Raw genomic sequence first — 22087 nt, 5'->3', positions numbered from 1 at the left:
CACGCTGCATTCCAGACGCTGGACGGATCATAAACATATGGACCAAAACATTATTGGCGGCAAATTGCGTCCTCTACCAAACCTACTTTCACATCAACCTAAAAAATCCAGCCAATAATATTTTGAAATGGTGATATTGCGTTTTCTATTGGGCCGTTTCAGATAGTGGGCGGATGCCAAATATGCTCAGACAGAGAATGAGAAAGTCCATCGGTGTTCTTTCACAGTAGTTTATTTGGGAATTCTGCATATGTTATTACTAACATAATTCATTTACTGAAAATGACCGAATTTGGTTCAAATTGACAGCCCAGATAACATATTGGAAATGTTTCTTTTGGAGGAAGGAATGATTTGACGGCTCGTCTGCACACAGCCATCCACCGCGAATCAGTCCTGAAGCCCGCTTCGTTAGCAAAGCCATCGGCAGGCTGATGTTTAGCAGAATATTTCGCTAGCTAGCCCGCTAGCTTGTCGATAGGTAAACTGGTAGACAAACCTAGCCATGGAATTTGCTTATTGTGATGATAAATGTACTATCATCAATAGCTGTTATTTATTAAGGTGTCTTTGAAAGTATTGGGCTTCTGTTTTTGCCGAGTACAGTTGTGCTAACCCGCTAGCCTTTTACAAAGAGCTCTGTGGATATTAAACCCCATAACGTTATTTGTGTCCTTTGTTTTGAAAGGACTTTTGTGATAGCCAGGTGTGTGTTGTAAGTTGTTTTATACCGTCGAATGGCTCCTCAAAAGTATTCGGGTCAAGTTATGAACAACTCGGCAAACTGTAAAACCAACGGTGTAATGTACCCGTCTTCTGCGGCCGTGATGAACGCGGCGAAAAAACCCAAGATGGAACAGATTCAAGCCGACCATGAGTTGTTCTTGCAGGCCTTTGAAAGTGAGTATTTCAGCACCAACTGTCAGTATATTTTGAATTGTACTTTTACCGTTGTGCCCCCGAGCTCTTTGCCCATAAACTCATTGCACATTAATCACACACGTGCCAAATCACATATCCACAATAACGTTTGCTCTTTTTTTTGGCAGATCAGTAGTTTGCTAATTTGCATAAATTACTGTCCGACTCAAAGAACTTGCTTCAGGTTCAAGTTGGTTCAAATCTGTACAGCTGCTGGTTTGCTTCTGTTATGCATGAAAGACAGGCATGTTGACAAACAAACCCTTTCTCCTGCCTTTCTTCCAGAACCAACGCAAATATACAGATTCCTACGGACCAGAAATCTGATAGCGGTAAGCGTGCACATTTGGCCCATTTGTAGCTAATAGATATGTATTGCAATATTCGGGACAGTGCCAAAACCTTTTAGCAGTTACGCAGACACAAATCACTGCTTGTCAAAGTAATTACCGGTATTTGTGTTCAGCAGCATCGTTTGACGTCTGACATTTCTAGTCCCTCCCACTGTCAGACGGCTCATTGTTGTGTCTTGGTAATTAGCATATACTTTGTGCTGGTGATTGAATGCCTCGTTAAACCACCGCTACTCTTTGATGCTGTATTTTGTCTGCCCCCCATGTAGCCTATACTGCTACATAGGACACTCACGTTCATGTCACATAGAAACTCAAGAACAAACGCAAAAAGGTATGACACGACTTCACTGTGAATTCATCGATTCTGTCATTCTGTTTAGTGCACGAGTTGTGAATTTTATTTTAATCTATTTCAAGATTCCAGTTGCGTTAATTAGGTACAGTTTAATAAAGTATACACATAATCTGCTTTCAATGGACCATAGGGTTAGCGTTAGGCCTGTAAGTACAGTGTGACTACGCAATATATTATTTGTTGAAGTACGCTATACACTAAAAGAGAACCTCTTAAAGTGTTGCTAGAGTGCTTTTTCTTAGCTAAAATTACATTACTGCCATACTATTTTATTTCAACTGCATTCTTTTTAAAAATATATATATATTCATGTAGAAAAACCTTCAAAGTGGATGACATGCTCCCCAAGGTGCAGACCATGAAAGGGGAACAGGATTCACACAAGTAAGTACCTGTCTGACCAGTTAAAGGAGAATTCTGGCTGATTTTAGCACACGTTCATACTGCTCAAGCTACCCTTGATATGTCAGTACCCAAAGACGTATCGATTTTTGTGTAGCTAATGAGCTAATTTGGGGATGCAAGCCCAAATGTGGGGGACTTAGCGCGCTGCGCCACAACACCCCAAAGATAAACGCTGTCTTGTAAGGTGTCCGCTGATGTTGCATATCTTTTGGAATAATAGTTGGAGGATGTTGAGACGTTTCAAACGACAGACCCATGCCCCCATTTGCTGCCCAAAATCTCAAAAAAAGGCCTAAATCCGTCTGATAAGTCAAGGGTAGTATGAGTAATACAACGGCATGCTGAAATTCACCAGTATTCTCCTTTAAGTCCGAAGCACACATGACCAGCATTCCAGTTGCCCCTACAGTCACTCAACCATGGATCATGGGAATTCCTGACAGTTCAAAGCCACAGTCCCTGTGTTCAGCTGTGCATAGTTCACATTTAAAGCCGCTGTGCATTAACTAACAGTATGTCTGAAGGTCGATTCGTACGTCCAAAGATCGATTAAAAAAATATATATATTTGTTATTATTAATATATATTATTATTAATAATAATCATTTCTCCTGCGGTTAACCTATAATCCACTAGTTGTGCCATTTCATTTATGCAGGCGCTCTGGGTCTATTCATACGATTTCAATAAACACAGCCTTGGACAGACAACCTGTGCACTTGCATTACCCATGTGTTTGAAATGCCTGTGGATGCGAGCAAGACAAGCCACTCACTAGATGCTATTGGTTACGGTCCCCGTAGCTTTATGGGGGTTAGGTGCCCTGTTCAAGGGCACTTCAGCCATGGATGAAGGAGGAAGGAGTCCACGCTACTTCTATCCAATTTCCTAAAGCCAATACCAAAGTTGTATGATGCATCATTCAAACGACACGTCATTCTGTGACTGCATCTAACTTCTAACACACAGGAAGTGAAGCTCAATGTTTACAAACAGTGCAGTAAGGTGTCTTTGCTTTGGTCAATAGTCACATGTCATGCAGTGACACGTTAACACTGAAGAGCTTCTTTCCAAAACGAGGTATATCCATTTTGGGAAATTGACATTTTTGTATTGGGCATTCCATTGAATTGTACTGCAAAATGCATTTTTATAGAGGTTCAAAAAGTAGGTTCTCAAAACATTTGAATGGCAAGAAGTCACACATAGACGGTAGGACTTCTTAACCGTCAATTCCAATATTAAAATGCAACAGTCGAAAATGGTGGATATCTTATTTTGGAAAGAAGCTCTTCACTTATAAAATTCACCTATATTATGAAATGAGTTTATGAGTCTTGTTTACGATATCTGACTTTTTTTTTGTCATTTCTCGTCCTCAGCTTGGCATCCCATTTACAGCTCACATTCACTGGATTCTTTCATAAGAATGGTGAGTACTGACATGCTGTTGGTCTGTTTTAACAGAGCATGGCAATTGCATATTATATGCAGGGTGCGATTTGTAGTGGGGGATGTCCCCCCTTCTGGTTTTGATATCGACACTTTTTCTATATAATTTTAATCACAGTTAATGCAATTCCATTGATATTGCTTAAAATCTGAAACGTATCCCTCCTTCTGTTTTTTTGACAAATCGCACCCTGATTATATGGTAAATTGTATTTATCTATACTTTGAAGAACACATGAAATATATGCAATACTAATGTCTGTCTGTCTGTTTGGTCTGTTGCAGACAAGCCATGCCAAAACTCAGAAAACGAGCAGAACTCTGTGTCTCTGGAGGTGCTACTAGTCAAAGTCTGCCATAAGAAACGCAAGGTACTACTTTTATTCTCTCTCTTCAACTGCTTTTGTGAGCTCTTCCTTGCTCACTCCCTAGTGCAGTGGTTCCCAAACATTTTCAGCGGGGAACCCCTTTTGGACTTTGGAATATTTGTGCGACCCCTACACATACTGTGCATATTTTTTAGCTATTTTGAGGGGCTTTTATGCCTTTTTTTGAGACATGACAGTGGAAGAGAGACAGGAAAAGAGTGGGGGGAAAGAGATGGGGAAAGATCGGCAAATGAGCCGGGTTGGAATCGAACCCGGGTTGCCAGCGTAGCGGTCCAGTGCCCGGCCGTTGAACCACGGCTGGGCCAGAGCCCTACACATATTGGGTCTTTCTCAAAGCCTAGGCCAGTGTCCTTCCAAGTGTATCAGCCTAATTAGTCACACCCAGTGATTGGATACTTTTTGGTGAACTCTACAGGATATCCAATCACTGGGTGTGACTAATAAAGGGTATCCAATCACTGAGTGTGACTAATTAGGCTGATACACTTGGAAGGACACTGGCCTAGGCTTTGAGAAAGACCCATTGTATTCTCACTCTGCTCTTTCCATCTGTCAGTTGCCCCGTTCATACTATGGTGGCTCCTCTTAAAAGAGTTTTCCAAATTTGCCAAAGTTTAAATTTCTAGCACCTCACATCATTGTTCTCGCCCTACTCTTCTCTTGCTCTCTGTCAGGATGTCAGTTGCCCCGTGAAGCAAGTGCCTACGGGTAAGAAGCAGGTGCCTTTGAACCCGGACCTGAGCCAGGCCAAGCCAGGTGCCTTCCCCTCGCTGCTGGTCTCCAGCAACGAGTTTGAGCCCAGCAGCAGCCACATGGTCAAGTCCTACTCACTGCTCTTCCGCGTGTCCCGCGCCGGCAAGCGGGACGCCAGCGGCCTGGCCAACGGGGAGACGGACGAGAACATGGGTCAGTTGGCACAAGCGTTTGCAATGTCTTTCTCCTTTTTTTGTATTGCCATGTGACATTAACACTTTGGTAACACTTTATTTTAGGGAGACATCTATTAGCACTAATGCATACAATGTGCCTTTATAAGTAACTTGTAAGGCATGTACAAAGCAAAATCAAACATTTGTTAGGCATGTTTTCGCAAATATCTTGTTCATGCACAATAAGGGATTTATTACCAATTTAACCTTAGTAAGGACCTAGTAGGCCTTAGTGTTTGCTTAGTACATGCCTTACAAGTTACTTATGCGGCTTTAACATTGTATGTATTAGTGCTTATAGATGTATCCCTAAAATAAAGTGTTACCAAAACTTTATTACGACACACTATCATGGTCAGTGCCTGCCCAACGGCCAACGGGGAAGCGGACAAGAACATGGGTCAGTTTGGCATTAGCGCTTGGAATGTATTGCAATGTAATAGGTAACACTTAATTACGGCATGCTATCATGGTCAATGCCTGGCTAACGTGGAGACAGACGAAAACATGCGTCAGTTGGCACGAACTCTTGGGATGTATTGCAATGTAATAGTTAACACTTTAAGGTTACACTTTATTTTAATGGTGCACTATTACAGTGGATCTACTACATTAGGTACAGTGTATTAACCAGTGTAACAATATTTAATACCATGTAATACCAGTGTAACACCATGTACCAATTTTGTACTTACATCTAGGGTTAGGGTTGTTACATGGTATTACACTGGTATTACATGTTACTAAATATTGTTACACTGGTTATTACACTGTACCTAATGTGGTAGATCCACTGAAACAGTGAATCATTAAAATCAAGTGTTAAACACTTTTATTACGGCATACTATCATGGTCAATGCCTTGCCAACAAGGAGATGGACGAGAACATCTCCTTTTTTTGTTTTTAAGACCTTTTTGGGCCTTTTCACCCTTTATTAACCAGACAGGGCAGTTGGGAAAGACAGGAAATGAGTGGGGAGAGAGAGGGGGGGCGGTCCTACAATCTGAATTCTCCTTTGACGATCTTTTCTCATTTGGCTGTAGATGATGTTCCGATTTTGCGGTCTTCCTGGTATTCACTTTGCATGGAAGCTTTCCTGTTTGGGTGGGTTGTAGTTTGGCGGTGGCTGTTTGCCCTTGGAAAGACGTCTTCAAGCACTGTTTTAACAAACTATGTTTGGATGCCATCTTTTTACTCCCGGTGGGCTGTTCAGTTGTTCACTATTTCTGATGAAAATTGTTGTAGCGTAGAGTAGATATTGTAGAAATTGCTATCAATTCAGGCGATGTTGCATTTGACAGACACTATAACATCAATGTGGTGGTTTCTCTCAATTTGTAGCAATTGCCAATGCTCTGTCTTGAGCTCACAGAAGCAAAGATGGTATGCATCTCACAAAAAATCCCTATTCTGTGGTCTGAAATGTACCCTCAGCAATTGGAGGAATAAAAAACCCTGAAGTAAGCCTAAGCTTCATGCACTGGCACAATCCTATGTACCGTTGGCCACTTTGGCCACCAGAGAACATGGTATAAAGTTAACCCGTTTAGGTTAACCTACGAGATCTAGTAAACCTGCTAATATACAGTGCCCTCCATAATTATTGGCACCCCTGGTTGAGATGTGTTAAAAGCCTTAAAATAAATTCAGTGTTTATTGCAGAAGAATACTGTCACACTGAAAATTGTAGGAAAATGTAGCCTTCAACTCAAATGAATTGTAAGAAAATAAAAAAATCCCTGACTAAAAAATAATTATTTTTCATTAAATCACCTGTTCCACAATTATTGGCACCCTTAACAATTCCCATGAAATAAATATAATTGAAGCATTTCTGTCATTTCTACAGTAGTTTACAAAGTTTACCAGAGTATGTAGGAACATTTAATTAGTAATTCATCACTTCCTGTTTCCCTGGGGTATAAATATGACGTGACACCGAGGCCATTTCTCTTATCCACTCTTAAACATGGGAAAGACAAAGGAACACAGCATACAAATGAGGCAGATGTGCGTCGACCTTCACAGGTCAGGCAGAGGCTACAAGAAGATTGCCACTCAACTGCAGCTGCCCATATCCACTGTGAGAGGAATAATTAAGAAGTTCAAAACAACTGGAACAGTGGTAAACAAGCCTGGACGAGGACCCAAGTTTATTTTGCCACCACGCACAGTGAGGAGGATGGTGAGAGAAATCAAAAGATCTCCAAAGCTCACTGTTACAGAATTACAACAAATGGTAGCATCCTGGGGTCACAAAGTCTCCAAATCAACCATCAGGCGCTGTCTACACGCCAACAAGCTGTTTGGGAGGCATGCACGGAGAAAACCTTTCCTCACTCACAATCATAAACGCAAGCGTCTGGAGTTCGCCAAGCGGTATTGGGGCTTCAACTGGGACCGTGTGCTTTGGTCAGATGAGACCAAGATTGAGCTTTTTGGCAACAAACACTCTAAGTGGGTCTGGCGTACCACGAAAGATGCGCATGCTGAAAAGCACCTCATACCCACTGTGAAGTATGGGGGTGGGTCAGTGATGCTGTGGGGCTGTTTCGCTTCCAAAGGCCCTGGGAACCTTGTTAGGGTGCATGGCATCATGAATGCTTTGAAATACCAGGACATTTTAAATCAAAATCTGTTGCCCTCTGCCCGAAAGCTGAAGCTGGGTTGTCACTGGGTCTTTCAGCAAGACAATGACCCTAAACATATGGCCAAATCTACACAGAAATGGTTCACCAGACACAAAATCAAGCTCCTCCCATGGCCATCTCAGTCCCCTGACCTCAACCCCATTGAGAACCTGTGGGGTGAGCTGAAGAGGAGAGTACAGAGGAGAGGACCCAGGTCTCTGGATGATTTAGAGAGATTCTGCAAAGAGGAATGGCTGAAGATCCCTCTTTCTGTCTTTTCCCATCTTGTGAAACATTATAGGAGAAGATTAGGTGCTGTTTTGTTGGCAAAAGGGGGCTGTACAAAATATTAACACCAGGGGTGCTAATAATTGTGACACGCATTATTTGATGTCAAATAATTATTTCTTTATGTGGGATTTTTTCCCCACTGAATAAATGCACTTGTATTGAAGGTTGGATTTTTCTCTTTTTTTCCATTAAGGTCCCATATTATTTAGAAAAAAAATAAAATAATTGGAAGCTAAAAAACACATCTCAACCAGGGGTGCCAATAATTATGGAGGGCACTGTATAGCCCACAGATGTCATTTAGTTAAGATAATGATAATTCCAGGTGCTTCTATTAGATGATTTACCACTGCCTTAAGGTGAAGTTAACCTGTTTTGCTACTGATACAGATTCTTGGAATGCTCCACAGGAAAAGACCATGAATTGTCCGTGTTTTGAATGGCCAGTGTTTTGAGTAGACTCTTGTCGTTGTTCTCCAACAGACTCTCAGGTTATTATAAGACCTCTCTGGTCTTTGGCTGAGATTTGATGCACTCTCTGCTATGCTAAAACACAGAATAGAAAACATGTTTTGCTTGGACAAGGCCACTGTGGATGGTAAAATGGCGAGCTTGCATTTGCCAAGGCAATGTTGCAGCGTCTGCAACAAATGACCGGAAGTTAATTTAATAACTTGGCCAAAATGTTTTTCGTTAATTCTGTTACATGATGACCCCAGCAAGTTTCTGAAAAAGAGCAAACTGTGGGTCAGCATGATCCCAGTGTTAAATGTGTCTGTTTGGCACATTATCTGGGCTTTTTCGATATGACCTTCAACAAATTACTTAATAATTGTTTAATCAGGTCAGAAGGAACAGAAATGAAACATTTCCATGTCATGATGCATTGGTACAGAAGGTTGTCATCGTCACTGGTGGTTAAAGATGCCCTATCGTACCATGTAATTTTAAACCATTTAAGTCTGATGCCGTGTACATGCTGCATTTACATATGCACTGCATTCAGGCTCTTGAGATTTTTTTTTATTAAAAATGTGGATATGTTAGAGCTAAATACACATACAAGATGAGAACACAATCTTGTGTTGAAGAAGATGCTCAGGTCCTGAAAAGCTGTGTCATATATTGCACCCATATTGCTAAGAAGTGTCAAGACGTTTGATCTGTCGTCTAATGTGCATTACGTGTAGGCTGGTAGACACACCGACACGTACATGCACAAACGCCATTCTTGCCATTCACGCCATTCACTCTTCTTATCTACTCATCCATATGACATGTGGGACTAAGAAGATTTGAAGTCAAGACACCATGAAAAGGATCCAATGTGAATTCATTTCCTCACAAACTGCTTTATGATCACATTTTTAGTTATCTGTACCTTCTGTATCAATAAATTAACTCTCTTTCTACTTTCTCCACTTGGTAGACGTGAAGGAGGAGCATCCGGGCAGGAAAAAGAGGAACTCCTCCCACAGGGACGACGGAGAGGGCACCGAGACCTTTGTCGCACAGATGACCGTCTTCGACAAGAACAGGTGCAGCTTCAGGGTTGTGTTTGAGAAAATACATGAAGTGAAAGCCCAACTGGGAAACTCCCAACTCCCATTGTCATTGTGACACAGCACTTCACAGCACACAAGTGTGCACTGCACACAGCCAAAATTGCATTTATGTCTCACCCGTGCAAGGTGGCAGCCCCCAATGGTGCCCGAAAGGGAGCAGTGCAGTGGTACCATGATCAGGGTACCTCAGTCATGGAGGAGGATGGGGGAGAGCACTGGTTAATTACTCCCCCCACCAACCTGGCGGGTCGGGAGTCAAGCCGGCAAAAAGTTTACCCGCTGTCAGCCTAGTCACAACAACTTTTGGGGGACTATCCTTCATCCACCATCCCGATGGCAAATGAGAAAATGACATTAGAATTGCGCTTTTGCGAGATATTGAAATATACTTCTGTCGTCAGTGACGTCATCACAAGGCCACAAGCAGGCAAGTGAACAAGGGAGGACGGGACGACGGGAGTTCGCATATTGGGAATAATCCAGCGTTATGCATGCATGCATGCGTGTGTGTGTGTGCTGTTGGTATCTGTGTGGATGTGTGAATTTAGGACACAGGTAGGAACAAAGCAAGACGGGCAGTATGCCTGTTTGGTTTGTGTGTGTGTGCGTGCATGTGTGTTTGCAGTGTGTGTAAAGATATTGAGGCCGATGCATTTCAGGATGAGTAATGAATGCTCCCTGTCCTGTGGTGTGCTGTGTTGCTCTGTGCAGATGCTTGCAGTGAGTAATGTGTTGTTCTCTCTGTAACTGGAAAGAAAACACCGGAGCAGCACAGATACAGTGCTTTTCTTCTTTTCATCAAATGCACAACATGGTGACTAATGTTTCGAGGGATCTACCATCTTCATCACGAGTCCATGAGTCCTTGACCTTGTGTTGTGCACTTGATTCAAGAGAAGAAAGAGAGTGGATTCCAATATGCAGACTTGCATCCACCCTTGCTCACTTGCCTGTTTGTGACCTCATGATGACGTCATCCACAACAGAAAATGAATTCAATATCTTGCAAAAATGTTTGCTGCTGTCTCTGTCATTAGCTCATTTGAATTTAGTATTTCACAAAATTACAAAAATGACAGAAGAAGCCATATTGTTTTTGTCATACTATCAAGCCATAATGTGTTTTGTGTTGTGATGCGGTGCAGGCATCTGCAGCTGTATATAATATACGGTAAAATATAATGTGTTGTGTTGTGATGTGGTGCAGGTGTCTGTAGCTGCTGGATGGCTTATTAAGCCATGATAATGTAATGTGTTGCGTGTGTGTTGTGTTGTGTTGCCTGGTGCAGGCGTCTGCAGCTGCTGGATGGGGAGTACGAGGTGTCCATGCAGCAGGTGGAGGACTGTCCCGTCAGCAAGAAGAGGGCCACCTGGGAAACCATCCTGGACGGAAAGGTCAGACCGCCGCGCCTTACCACCGTTACTCACTTTAGGATTTTATTCCGACTTTTTTTTTAAGTCATGTGTCACTGTTTCTCTCAGTCGGTCCACCAGTTGGAAATCACCCGGTTCTGTTGGTGGTTTATTTTCTCAAAAAAAGGTTTGGTTTTTTTGTAGTTTTTTTGTTTTTTAATCACCACCTGGGAGACCATCCTGGACGGAAAGGTCAGACCGCCTTACCACCGTCACTCACTTGAGGATTTTATTCAGACTTTTTTGGTAACGCTTTATAATAAGGTTCTTCTAATAAGCGTTTATAGTCACTAGTAAGCAGGTAGTAATACCCTTACAAGTGCCCAATAACATGCTTTGTTAACATGCTTATTAACGTTGTTAACATCTGATGAGTAACTTTATTTGAGTAAAAGCATAAAAATTGGTACACATGGCAGCCATCCTGAAAATTTTGTTTTTTTCTCGACGCCTCCATATCTAGTATTAGTCAGCATATCAAGATGGATATGTGTACCGATGTAAATAATGAGACTAAAAAAATAAACCACTATAAACACATAATAAGCAGCTCATAAGATGTTAACAAAGTTAATAAGCATGTTATTGGGCACTTGTAAGGGTATTACTACCTGCTTACTAGTGACTATAAACGCTTATTAGAAGAACCTTATTATAAAGCGTTACCACTTTTTTTTGTGATATGTGCAATGACTCCATATGGCGCTATTTCTGTCAGTCGGTCCACCAGTTGGAAATCACCCTCTTTCTGTTGGTGGTTTATTTTCTCGAAAAATTGTTGAGGAAAAACACCAATGGAAATTGGAATATGTCACAGAGTCAGATGCTTGGAGTTGTTCATTTAATTGCCTGGACTTAACATATAGTACCTGGGTTTCAGCACATTTTAGACTTCTTGTATGTGTGATGCGAAACTCACAATCCTATACCATTATTTACCGTTATGTACCGCCGCCGGTACTAGTGTGAATATTTGGGAAAGGACCACGGGTAAAAAAAAAATCTTTGATGCTGATCTTGTGTGATGTACTTGAATTTCAAAGTGTCTTGAAAGTTGAAGCATGAAGTTCAAAGAAGAAATCCAGTTTCCTACAGCTAAACTGTTCACAGACATATTCAAGCTTATTGTAATGCTGTGCCCTGATGATTGGTAATTTTACATGCCTTGTGTGTGTCTTTATGTTTGGCTACAATGTAAATTAATTTACACCACTCCCCTTTAAGTTTCTTGGTATGCCTTATGTCTTGACTGACGTAAATATAATTGGATTGCTTCAAGCCTGTTGGTACACCATGTGTGTGTGTATTGATGGGTGAATGATTTGATCTTATTTATCCTTTTATTTATCCAGGATTGTCCATTGACACTTACAAACGTACAAAAAACCCATTAACACATAATACAGAAAAATAAACATAAAATAAACATTTGACAGAGGTTGCCCCCGTTCGAGACCTTCTCTCAGGGGCCCACGCTGCAGTTCACGCTGCGCTGGACAGGTGACCCTAACGATCCCGCTACGGCCCCCGTCGCCAGGCCCCTGTCCACACGCAACTCCGACACCAGCGCCGCCGAGAGCCGGCCCAACACGCTCCGATCCGCGCCACAGGGTAAGAGAACATCCTATACCCAACAACACGCTCAGATCAGTGCGGTTTCGTGAGGAAGTTTTGGAACAGCAATCCAAAATGTTCTTGCAAAGATTGGAAAGATCTACATGCTATGTATCTGTACCTAACAACTAAACTAAACTAAGATTAGTTGACCTGTGTAAAGGAATATAACCAAGATGCTCAGATCTGCACCCTAGCAACACAAACTATTTCCAGTCATTCACTAAAGAAATACAAAATACCATGCATTTGCAAAGCATTGCACTTCACCCATGATATCCCTAAGAACACGGACTGTTTTATTCATCCTTGATGTATCTTTCAGCTGTTAAGGACTCCGTCAGCACCAGCATTCAAACGAGAAGAGAGCTATCGGTGTGTGAACCGCGGCAGAAACTGCGGATATTTTATCAGGTAAACAATCAGTGGGGAGCTTTCCATTCAAACGTCAACTATGGAAATAAGACTCCAGTGAATATATGATGTTTTTTGTGATATTTTGTTGTCTTTCAAATGTGTGAAGAGATTTTGATCAGGCTGCTGCTAATTTGAAAACAAATGTAGTCCTTTCACCATTTTGATTTCTTTTTTTGAAGTTTTTTTTAAGGGATTTTTGTGTCTTTATTGCTGAAAGGACGGTTGAGAGACAGGAAAAGAGTGGGAGAGCAAGATGGGGCACTTTATGTCACTTTTATTTCTGAACAGTTCCATTTATGTCACGGGTCAATTCCAGCTTATGAATGCACCTGTTGTGCATTCCCTCTGCTTGTGCAATTAAGTAATTCCAACTCACCTACGTGTGCGTGTGTGTGCGCGCGTGTGTGCGCGCGTGTGTGTGCGCGTGTGTGCGCGCGCGTGTGTGCGTGTGTGTGTGTGTGTGTGTGTGTGTGTGTGTGTGTGTGTGTGTGTGTGTGTGTGTTTCCCATGCAGTTTCTGTACAACAATAACACGCGGCAGCAGACGGAGGCTCGTGATGACCTGCACTGCCCCTGGTGTACCCTCAACTGCCGCAAACTCTACAGCCTTCTCAAGCACCTCAAGCTCTCGCACAGCAGATTCATATTCAACTACGTGGTGAGCACCACATCACCACTGGATACAGTCTGCTTTCTGAACACCAGAAACGCCCTAGAACAGTTAGTAGAACACCTAGCCTGCGTCCACCTATACTGACGCTGAGTGACACTGCACCAATTGACCTTTGGCTAAGGTCCACCCTAAAATGTTGATTGACCATTCACAGCGCCAAAAGACGATCCTCTGGTGTTTTCGGTCTTAGCAAGATCTTACTGTTATATTTTTTAAAATATGGAAAATGAAAATAGTGTTGCAATTGACTTACAGTCACTGAATAAACCACAGTGATTGTGAGCAGGGATTCTGAATGAGTCAGGATGACCTCACCTTAGAAATGGTCTGTGATTTTGTGTAAGAGTGTAAGGAGTTATTTTTTTGAATTCATGTTTGATGACTTCTTCCACCATCTGTTCCTCCTCCTCCCCTCCCCTCCGCAGCCTCACCCCAAGGGAGCCCGGATAGACGTGTCTATAAACGAGTGCTACGACGGCTCGTACGTGGGCAACCCGCAGGACATTCACAGCCAGCCCGGCTTCGCCTTCAGCCGCAACGGCCCCGTCAAGAGGACGGCCGTCACGCACATCCTGGTATGCAGGTGAGGACACAGGAACTTGCTCCGTTTGTTTGTTTGGCATCACTTACCGTATTAGTCATTTAAAGACATGTTGAAGTGAACTCCTATTTTGCTCTTGGCTGTTGTTGTGCTGGGGCCTATACTACAAAGCTGGTTCTGGATAATTCCAGGTTAAGTTGAGAGGTAAATCATCTAATACAAGATGAAAATGAGGACTCCAGGCTCTTCTATTAGATGATTTACCTCTTAACCTTAACTTATCATGAACCAGCTTTGTAGTATATGCCCCTGGTCTGTATGTCTGAAGTATCGTTTGTTGTGTAGCTTTTGAAAGGAAGACAAATTCCCTTCAGGGCAATTAAGGATTCATTCATTCATTCATTCAAACTTGAAAATGTCTTGAAAATTCTGAAGCGAGTTGGCTCATTACTTTGTTTATGGTTGGTGTACAGTACATGGCATGTTGAAAGACATACTTTCACATGTAGCATGAGGTTAGCATCACAACATTGCAAATACTGGTGCCTCATCATGCTCACCCACTGTATCTGAGCTGGGTACCACCTACATACTGCATTTTTCACCAGCTTCAGACCTAATATGATGTTGCAGAGGTATTTATACTCAAATTGTTGAGGCGAGTACTAACAGAGCCGTCTTTGCTGCAAAGAATGCGGATATTATTTTCACTTCACTGGGTCTGCCAGAACGTGGAGGGAAAGCATTTGGTCTGAACTTTTCTTACAATGGGAAGGGATTTTATTCAGTCGTCCGCTCCAAATACACGATTGGTTTGGCGATAATTGCTACCTACTTCTGATGGACATTAGACAGTGATGGACAGTGTCATGTTATAAAAAAAAACTAACAGAAGCAGTGTTCATCTCTATTGCAATTGATAAGGTACTTTGGTCCAAAGTCTACTGCATGGCATATTTGTAGGCCCACATACATTAGGCCCAGCCTGTTGGAGTGGTGGTGGTGGTGGTGGTGGTGATGATGATGATGATGATGATGATGATGAGTAGCAGCATTCTTATGCGTAGGCCCGAGTACACTAAGCCCAGCTTGTTGGAGTCATGATGATATATTTGTCCCCCGTAGTCCCAATCGCACTAAGCCCAGCCTGTTGGAGTAATGATGATGATGATGATGATGATGATGGGTATTCTTCTTATCCCGTAGGCCAAAGCGCACTAAGCCCAGCTTGTTGTAGTGATGATGATGATGATGATGAGGAGGATGATGTATTCTTCTTTCTCTGTAGGCCAAAGCGCACTAAGCCCAGCTTGTTGGAGTAATGATGATGATGATGATGATGATGGGTATTCTTCTTATTCCGTAGGCCCAAGCGCACTTAGCCCAGCTTGTTGTAGTGATGATGATGACGAGAATGATGTATTCTTCTTTCCCCGTAGGCCAAAGCGCACTAAGCCCAGCTTGTTGTAGTGAGGACGACGATGATGATGATGATGATGAGTATGATGTATTCTGCTTTCCCCGTAGGCCAAAGCGCACTAAGCCCAGCTTGTTGTAGTGAGGACGATGATGATGATGAGTATGATGTATTCTGCTTTCCCCGTAGGCCAAAGCGCACTAAGCCCAGCCTGTTGGAATGGTGGTGGTGGTGGTGATGATGATGATGATGATGATGATGATGAGTATGATGTATTCTTCTTTCCCCGTAGGCCAAAGCGCACTAAGCCCAGCTTGTCCGAGTTCCTGGAGTCGGAGGAGGGCGAGCCGGAGCAGCAGCGGACGTACGTGAGCGGCCACAACCGGCTGTACTTCCACAGCGACAGCTGCATGCCCCTCCGGCCGCAGGAGATGGAGGTGGACAGCGAGGACGAGAGGGACCCCGAGTGGCTCCGAGAGAAGACCATCATGGTATGGAAGAGGGAATGTAGTGTTTAGTGTGTGTGTGTGCTCCGAGAGAAGACCATCATGGTATGGAAGAGGGAATTTAGACTTAACGGCAGTTTACTGTGTGTGTGTGTGTGTGTGTGTGTGTGTGTGTGTGTGTGTGTGTGTGTGTGTGTGTGTGTGTGTGTGTGTGTGTGTGTGTGTGTGTGTGTGTGTGTGTGTGTGTGTGTGTGTGTGTGACAGAGAATTACACCACTACATTGCATTACTTGATGCTTTTATCCAAAGCGACTTAGTCATTTTAGGTACAGAACATTGGTTACAGTCCCTGAAGCAGTGTGGAGTTAGGTACCATAGATGAGTAAAGATGCATGTGCTATGGTACAGAGAGAACCATGTGTAAATTTATGCACCTTTCATTGCATGTGCTAATAGACCCCTTTGGTAGTTACGTGTTCAGTGACTGAGTGTGCGCACATTGTTGGCTCCAACACACACATACGCACACACACACACACACACACACACACACACACACACACACACACACACACACACACACACACAAACAGACAGTGCAGACCTTGAAGAGAGACGACATGTCGTCCTGAAGTGTTGTGAAAAAAATAGTGATCCCAAAAAGTACACGTGTTGCGTTATTCCGAGAGGCAATAGGCTGTTCCAGAAGCATAGGAGATGTTTGTGATTACAATCAATTAAACGTACCACTGGACTGAGGTCATCATCAGGAATTCCCATGTTTGTGGCGCCCACCTCATATCTGAAGTTATTGTGACCATCTGTGTTCTTATCTCGTAAACAAGCACCTGGCTGGTTTCTTTACAAATGTGCGTTAAATGGTCGATTCTGCTCCAACAATGCGCCCGATTACGTCACATCTGTGTACAAGCAGTAAAGGGGTCTATTGTGTTGTGATGAGCATGTATGTGTTTGGGGGACCAGGAGGAGACCACTCACAACAACAGAGAGCAAACACTTTGACCCACTGCTAGAGATGCAACACTATGTGCATTTCAATATGTGGACTTCCTTCCTCCCTTGCCTGCTTGTGACCTCATGATGATGTCACCAACGACAAAAAATGAATTCAATATCCTACAAAAGCACAATTCTAGTGTCATTTTCTCATTTGAAATCGGGATGGTGAACGAAGAATAGTCCCCCAAAAAGTGTTGTGGCTAGTCTGACAGCGGGGAAACGTAATTGTTTTCTTCACCGAGGTGGTGGCGTCAGCAAAATGTGAAGCCATAAGCACCAGTGGAGGAAGGGAGGTCGCATATTGGAATGCACACACTGTTGAGAAAGCCAGACTGTGGTCAGATGGTGCTTTGAGTGTGCCTTCAGCCATCATTTGAAACCACACTGAAAGCATTCCGAAATATATGATGGTGGTGGCCAATGCTCAACTCAAGGGTTGTGGATGGATGTAAAAGATGGAAGTAGTATGCCATTGTTTTTTGTTTTGTCTTGGGATGTTATAACTGAATATAACTGTGGGGTCTCTCGCTGCAGCAAATCGAGGAGTTCACGGACGTGAATGAGGGCGAGAAGGAAGTGATGAAGCTATGGAATCTCCATGTCATGAAGAATGGGTAAAGCATGCTTATCTTTGTTTATTTATGTGCCTGTTAGGCTGTAGTGCATTAAATGAAAGTGAAAGCCCACCTGGGAAACTCTCATTTTCTTTGTGACACAGCACACAGTGCTCACTGCACACAACGAAATAGCATTTATGCCTCACCAGTGCAAGGGGGGAGCCCCAAACCGTAAGATCCAGATCCTTTGTAAGCAAGGAAAGGCTGCCTCTGGAGCAGTACACCTTTGTAAGTGAAGAGATACAGAAAATGAGTGAGGGAGAAGGGTAAAGGTGCCGGTATGCTTGCTGCGAGCTGTAAATTACGCACGTCACCGCGAGCAACCGACAGCACATGCTTGCTTCAAAAGCAGTTGACCAAGACGCAAAATACTGGCGGTATCATCCAGGGGGCAGAGAGCACGCAGCATTGGGATGGGGAAATTGAGAACACAGATGACAAGGAAAACAACAAAACAAAAAGAGGGGCTCCCTGGGCAAGGAAAGAATACTGCTACTACTCCTGTATGTGCATGCTCCCTTTTCAAAGTGCAACAAGGAAGTATGATCACAAACGTTTGAAATTTCGGACAAACTCAATGAGACGCTCTTAAAAGTTGCTGCCATTGTCATTGTCGTGTTCATATCAAGCACGCGCGTGGAACTGCGCAGTCCATATTACGATCGCACCCAGCGAGTTTGAAGATATTGCACCTGACGCACGCATTTGGCTGCCGTGTCCAACGCGCGCGAAATTGACATTAAATACGCACGTTACCGCGTTCATGAACGAATCGTACACGCGCTCGCGTATCTTGCAGCAAGCATACCGGCACCTTTAGAGTTGGGTTTGGGCAGACTTGAACCTGAGTCCCCAGTGGGCAACTGCCCTTACATCAGGTATGATGGGTAACCAGGATCCAGAAGCTACACTCCAGTGTGATATACTACTTTCCAAATGACCTGGCTTTTCCTGTCCAGTTACGCCAGTGTTTCCCAACCAGGGGTACGTGTACCACTAGGGGTACGCGAGCACACTGCAGGGGGTATTTGAGAAAAATAAATTTAAACAAATATATGGAGCTTAGTTACATTGGGATGGAGAAAGCGATATAGAACTTGACTTAGGGGGTACTCATGGCACAACGAAAAGGCTTGGGGGTACACAAGACAAAAAAGGTTGGGAAACACTGAGTTAGGCAATCACCTGGTTGAATAGGACAGGTAAAACCAGGTCATTGGGGATTTTTTGGCTCTGGATTGTTTGCCTGGCTCTTGCACGACCTGTAGTTCCACGCAGCTTGGTGAGCTCTGTGTGTAATGAGCGCCACTAGGGGGCTCCAGAGCTACACAGAGATGTCTGTTGGGAGTCAGAAGCTCCAATCCAGTAGCCTGGTTCCCATCACTGCTTATAGATGGGTTCTAAATGTTTGTTTTCTCCTGACTGCGCGAAACTAACTGTGCACAATTCAACCTCCGATTGTTGGAAACTGCTGTCTGTCAAAAAATTAGCTCACGTGATTGGCTGCCAGTGTCTTGCCCCTCCTCACAATATCGTGTTTACAAACACGGTGAACCCATGTAGTGAGCTATTATCGCTGTGAATGCACTTTTTTTGTTGTGATCTCTACAGCCTATGACCTTATTCCTAATTCCTTGGTCCCCATTTCCCCTCCGACTCAGCTTCATCGCGGACAACCAGATGCAGGACGCAATCATGCAGTTTGTGGAGACGTGCGGCTCGCACATGGCCCGCCGCCACCTGCGCCGCAACTTCCTGCTGCACCTGGTCAGCATGCACGACTTCAACCTGGTCACCATAGCCACCATCGACCGGGCCATGGCGCGCCTGCACGAGATCCGCGACGCGCTGCCCGACCAGCTGACCGGCGAGGAGCTGGCGCTGGCGCTGGCCGTGGTGGCCGACGACGGCCATGGCCACCGTCACACGGTCTGCAACGGGCACACGCTGGCCTCGGGCGTGTCGTTGCACGGCAGACGCACCAAGAGCGGCATGGCCGATTGACCAGAGGCCAACGACGACTGGTTTTCCGCCTTTGTTTATTTCGTTTTGATTGCCTGTTTTGTTTGGTTCGGTTTGGGAGGACACGTCCGAGGGTGAACCGAGCCGGGAATAGCAGCTATGGCTGACTGACCTCACACTGCCCTCCTACCACCACCACCACCACCACCACGTCAGTGCCAGAGGAGGACTGGACACCGTTTCTCGAAAGCATTGTTGCTAACCACGTAGCAACTTATTAGTTTGCCTGTGGGAAATTACATTGCAACCAAGTAAGTTGCTAACTTCGTTAGCAAAGAGGCTTTCGAGAAACACACCCCTGGTTTCCTGTTATTGTTTTGTTTTTGTTTACTCTTCTTGTTCGGTTTTCGGAGGACTTGTCCCAATGTGTGACGACCTCAATGCGCGACCCCGATGCCCAACCCTCGCCTCTACACCTTCTACTACCATACAATTGCCAGAGGAAGACTGGTTTCCCATTTGTTTTGTTTTGTTTTGTTCGGTTTCGGAGGACTTGTATGAAGTGTGACGTCTTTTGTTAAAGACTTTTGATAATGATGAGCCATTGAGAGTGGAACCTGAAAAATGAACTCGGAATGCAGAGTAGGAGGATAAGAATCCATTATTATTGGATTAACACACTCCTTCCCTCACAATCATGAAGGCTTATTATAGTCAATGGTGGTCCTCCTCGCCTAATAAATCAGGGGGAGAAAAAAAGCTCAGTCGCAGATGACATGAATTGTCGTAGGATGGGAATTACTATTAGTCTTCTCGGATCATTTGTGTTCATTAACCTGGGGGGTATTCCAAGAACTCGGCTCAGTAGTTAACTGGGTTAAGTTGAGGTAGTGGTAAATCATGTCAGAGAAGAGCCTGGAGTCCTTATTTTCTGAACTGAAGGGGCTACACATGTGCTGTGGGCTACGCATCAGCAGGGTTACCACTTCCTGTAGGTTAACCTAGCCAGGTTTATCACTTAACCACGTTCTTGGAATACTTTTCTGGGGTGCCTTTCTCGAAAGCATAGTTGTTAGCTACTTAGCAACTTAGGTAGTTGACAATGGAAAATTGCATTGCAACCAACAAAGTAGCTACCGTAGTTAGAAACTATGCTTTCGAGAAATGTACCCCTGGTTTGGAATCAGTGGTCTGTTTTTATTAGCACATGTTAGCACTTGTCTTGCTACCCCATTTCAGAGGATGGTCACTTTTCTTCAGAACGTTCTGAGGGCCTCTTTCCCCCCCGCCCCCCTTTAATGATTGTCATGAATTTCGCCATATGCTAGGCGTATAAATGGACGTTTTATTTTGAATTGTTCTTTTCATGCACCTCTATTTGTTGTGTAATTTTGGTAAGGTTATTTTTTTATGGTAAGATTCCCACCAGGGACTGGGTTCTTTAAACCTGAGGACGATGGCAGAAAGACACTTTTCAGAGATGGGTTGTTTTGAAGATGTTACAGAATTGTAAAATCTGTATCCCAAGAAATGGTAAAAATTATATGTGGTTCTGTTTTTTATTTGTTACTTTCACTTCCAGGATCCACTAGCACCCATACAAGATCACAACCATTTAAGTTAGTGATGGGCAACCTGCATGAATGAATTAATTTACAACCAATTACCACATATTCCAATCCAACCAGGTAGGCTAATTGCCTGTTTGGACAGGCAAAAACCTCATCATTTAGAATATATGGCACTGGATTCTAACTAATGAATCCAGGTTGCCCATCACTGAACTTAGGCCGCTTTCACACCAAAGTGGCGAAGCGTTGCGGGTCGGAAGCGATTTTTTTTCCCGGCGGTGGCGAAAATACATGGTAACATGTCTGTCCTTTTACACCAACCGGCGGTAGTTGGGCGTCAGCGGCGCGGGAGCAGGCTCCACTCCGCGCTGCATTTGGAAAATACTTTTCCAATAATTTTGGACGGCAGCGACCGGCGGTGTCCCATTCAAATGAATGGAAAAGCTGAGTAGAACACCAGCCGAAACTAGCAGAAAGACCTCAATCATCTCGCTGCCGTTCCGCCACGCTTTAGTGTGGAGCCGGCCTAAGCCATCCATTCTTAGGCCGGCTGCACCGCTGACGCCCGACTACCGCCGGTTGGTGTGGAAGGACAGATATGTTTCCATGTATTTTCACCACCGCCAGTAAAAAAACGCTTCCGTCCCGCAACGCTTCTCCACTTTGGTGTGAAAGCGGCCTTAACCACCAGACAGTACTTCTGAATAGATATGTATATTCCGTTTAACCAAGCAGAGCGCTTTTTAAAAAAATGTGTTTATATTTGAAGCAGTTGTTTATTTGGATGTTTTCCACAATGTATGGTGCACTTGTCAATATCCCACAACCACCTTCACCATAATCACCCCTCAAAAAGGAAAAGAAAATGCTTTTTTTGCTGAGGCAGAATGTGGAACAGATGGTTACTTATGGGTTCTCAACACAAGCCAAAGTGCAACATTTGCAGCAATCTTGTTATTTTTTCCCCTCTTTTTGAATTGTATACCCGTAGTACAATAGGTGAAAGTATCATTCAGACAAAAAATACTCCATGCAACTTTTGTCTTGAAATAAAACAATAAATTATCATTTCCCATTTGCCTTGTGGACTGCCTGTTTCAAA

The 22087-nt window shown here is 43.7% G+C and overlaps 1 protein-coding gene across 1 annotated transcript; it reads left to right on the top strand.

Moving 5' to 3' along the window:
* Positions 1-183: 183 nt before the first annotated feature.
* Positions 184-22060, top strand: suz12b (SUZ12 polycomb repressive complex 2 subunit b). The gene is made up of 16 exons (XM_063201497.1): positions 184-900; positions 1207-1253; positions 1544-1608; positions 1948-2016; positions 3420-3469; positions 3775-3860; positions 4553-4784; positions 9160-9268; positions 10585-10690; positions 12145-12319; positions 12648-12736; positions 13253-13396; positions 13837-13994; positions 15662-15860; positions 17370-17449; positions 19114-22060. Exons 1-16 carry the CDS (start codon positions 738-740, stop codon positions 19454-19456), a joined length of 2115 nt encoding a protein of 704 aa, XP_063057567.1. The 5' UTR covers positions 184-737; the 3' UTR covers positions 19457-22060.
* The last annotated feature ends 27 nt before the right edge of the window (positions 22061-22087 follow it).

This window comes from Engraulis encrasicolus, chromosome 1, assembly GCF_034702125.1.
Source record: "Engraulis encrasicolus isolate BLACKSEA-1 chromosome 1, IST_EnEncr_1.0, whole genome shotgun sequence".
Taxonomy (NCBI): domain Eukaryota; kingdom Metazoa; phylum Chordata; class Actinopteri; order Clupeiformes; family Engraulidae; genus Engraulis; species Engraulis encrasicolus.
Note: the sequence above shows the minus strand (reverse complement) of the source record. Positions and strands in the feature narration are given on the sequence as shown.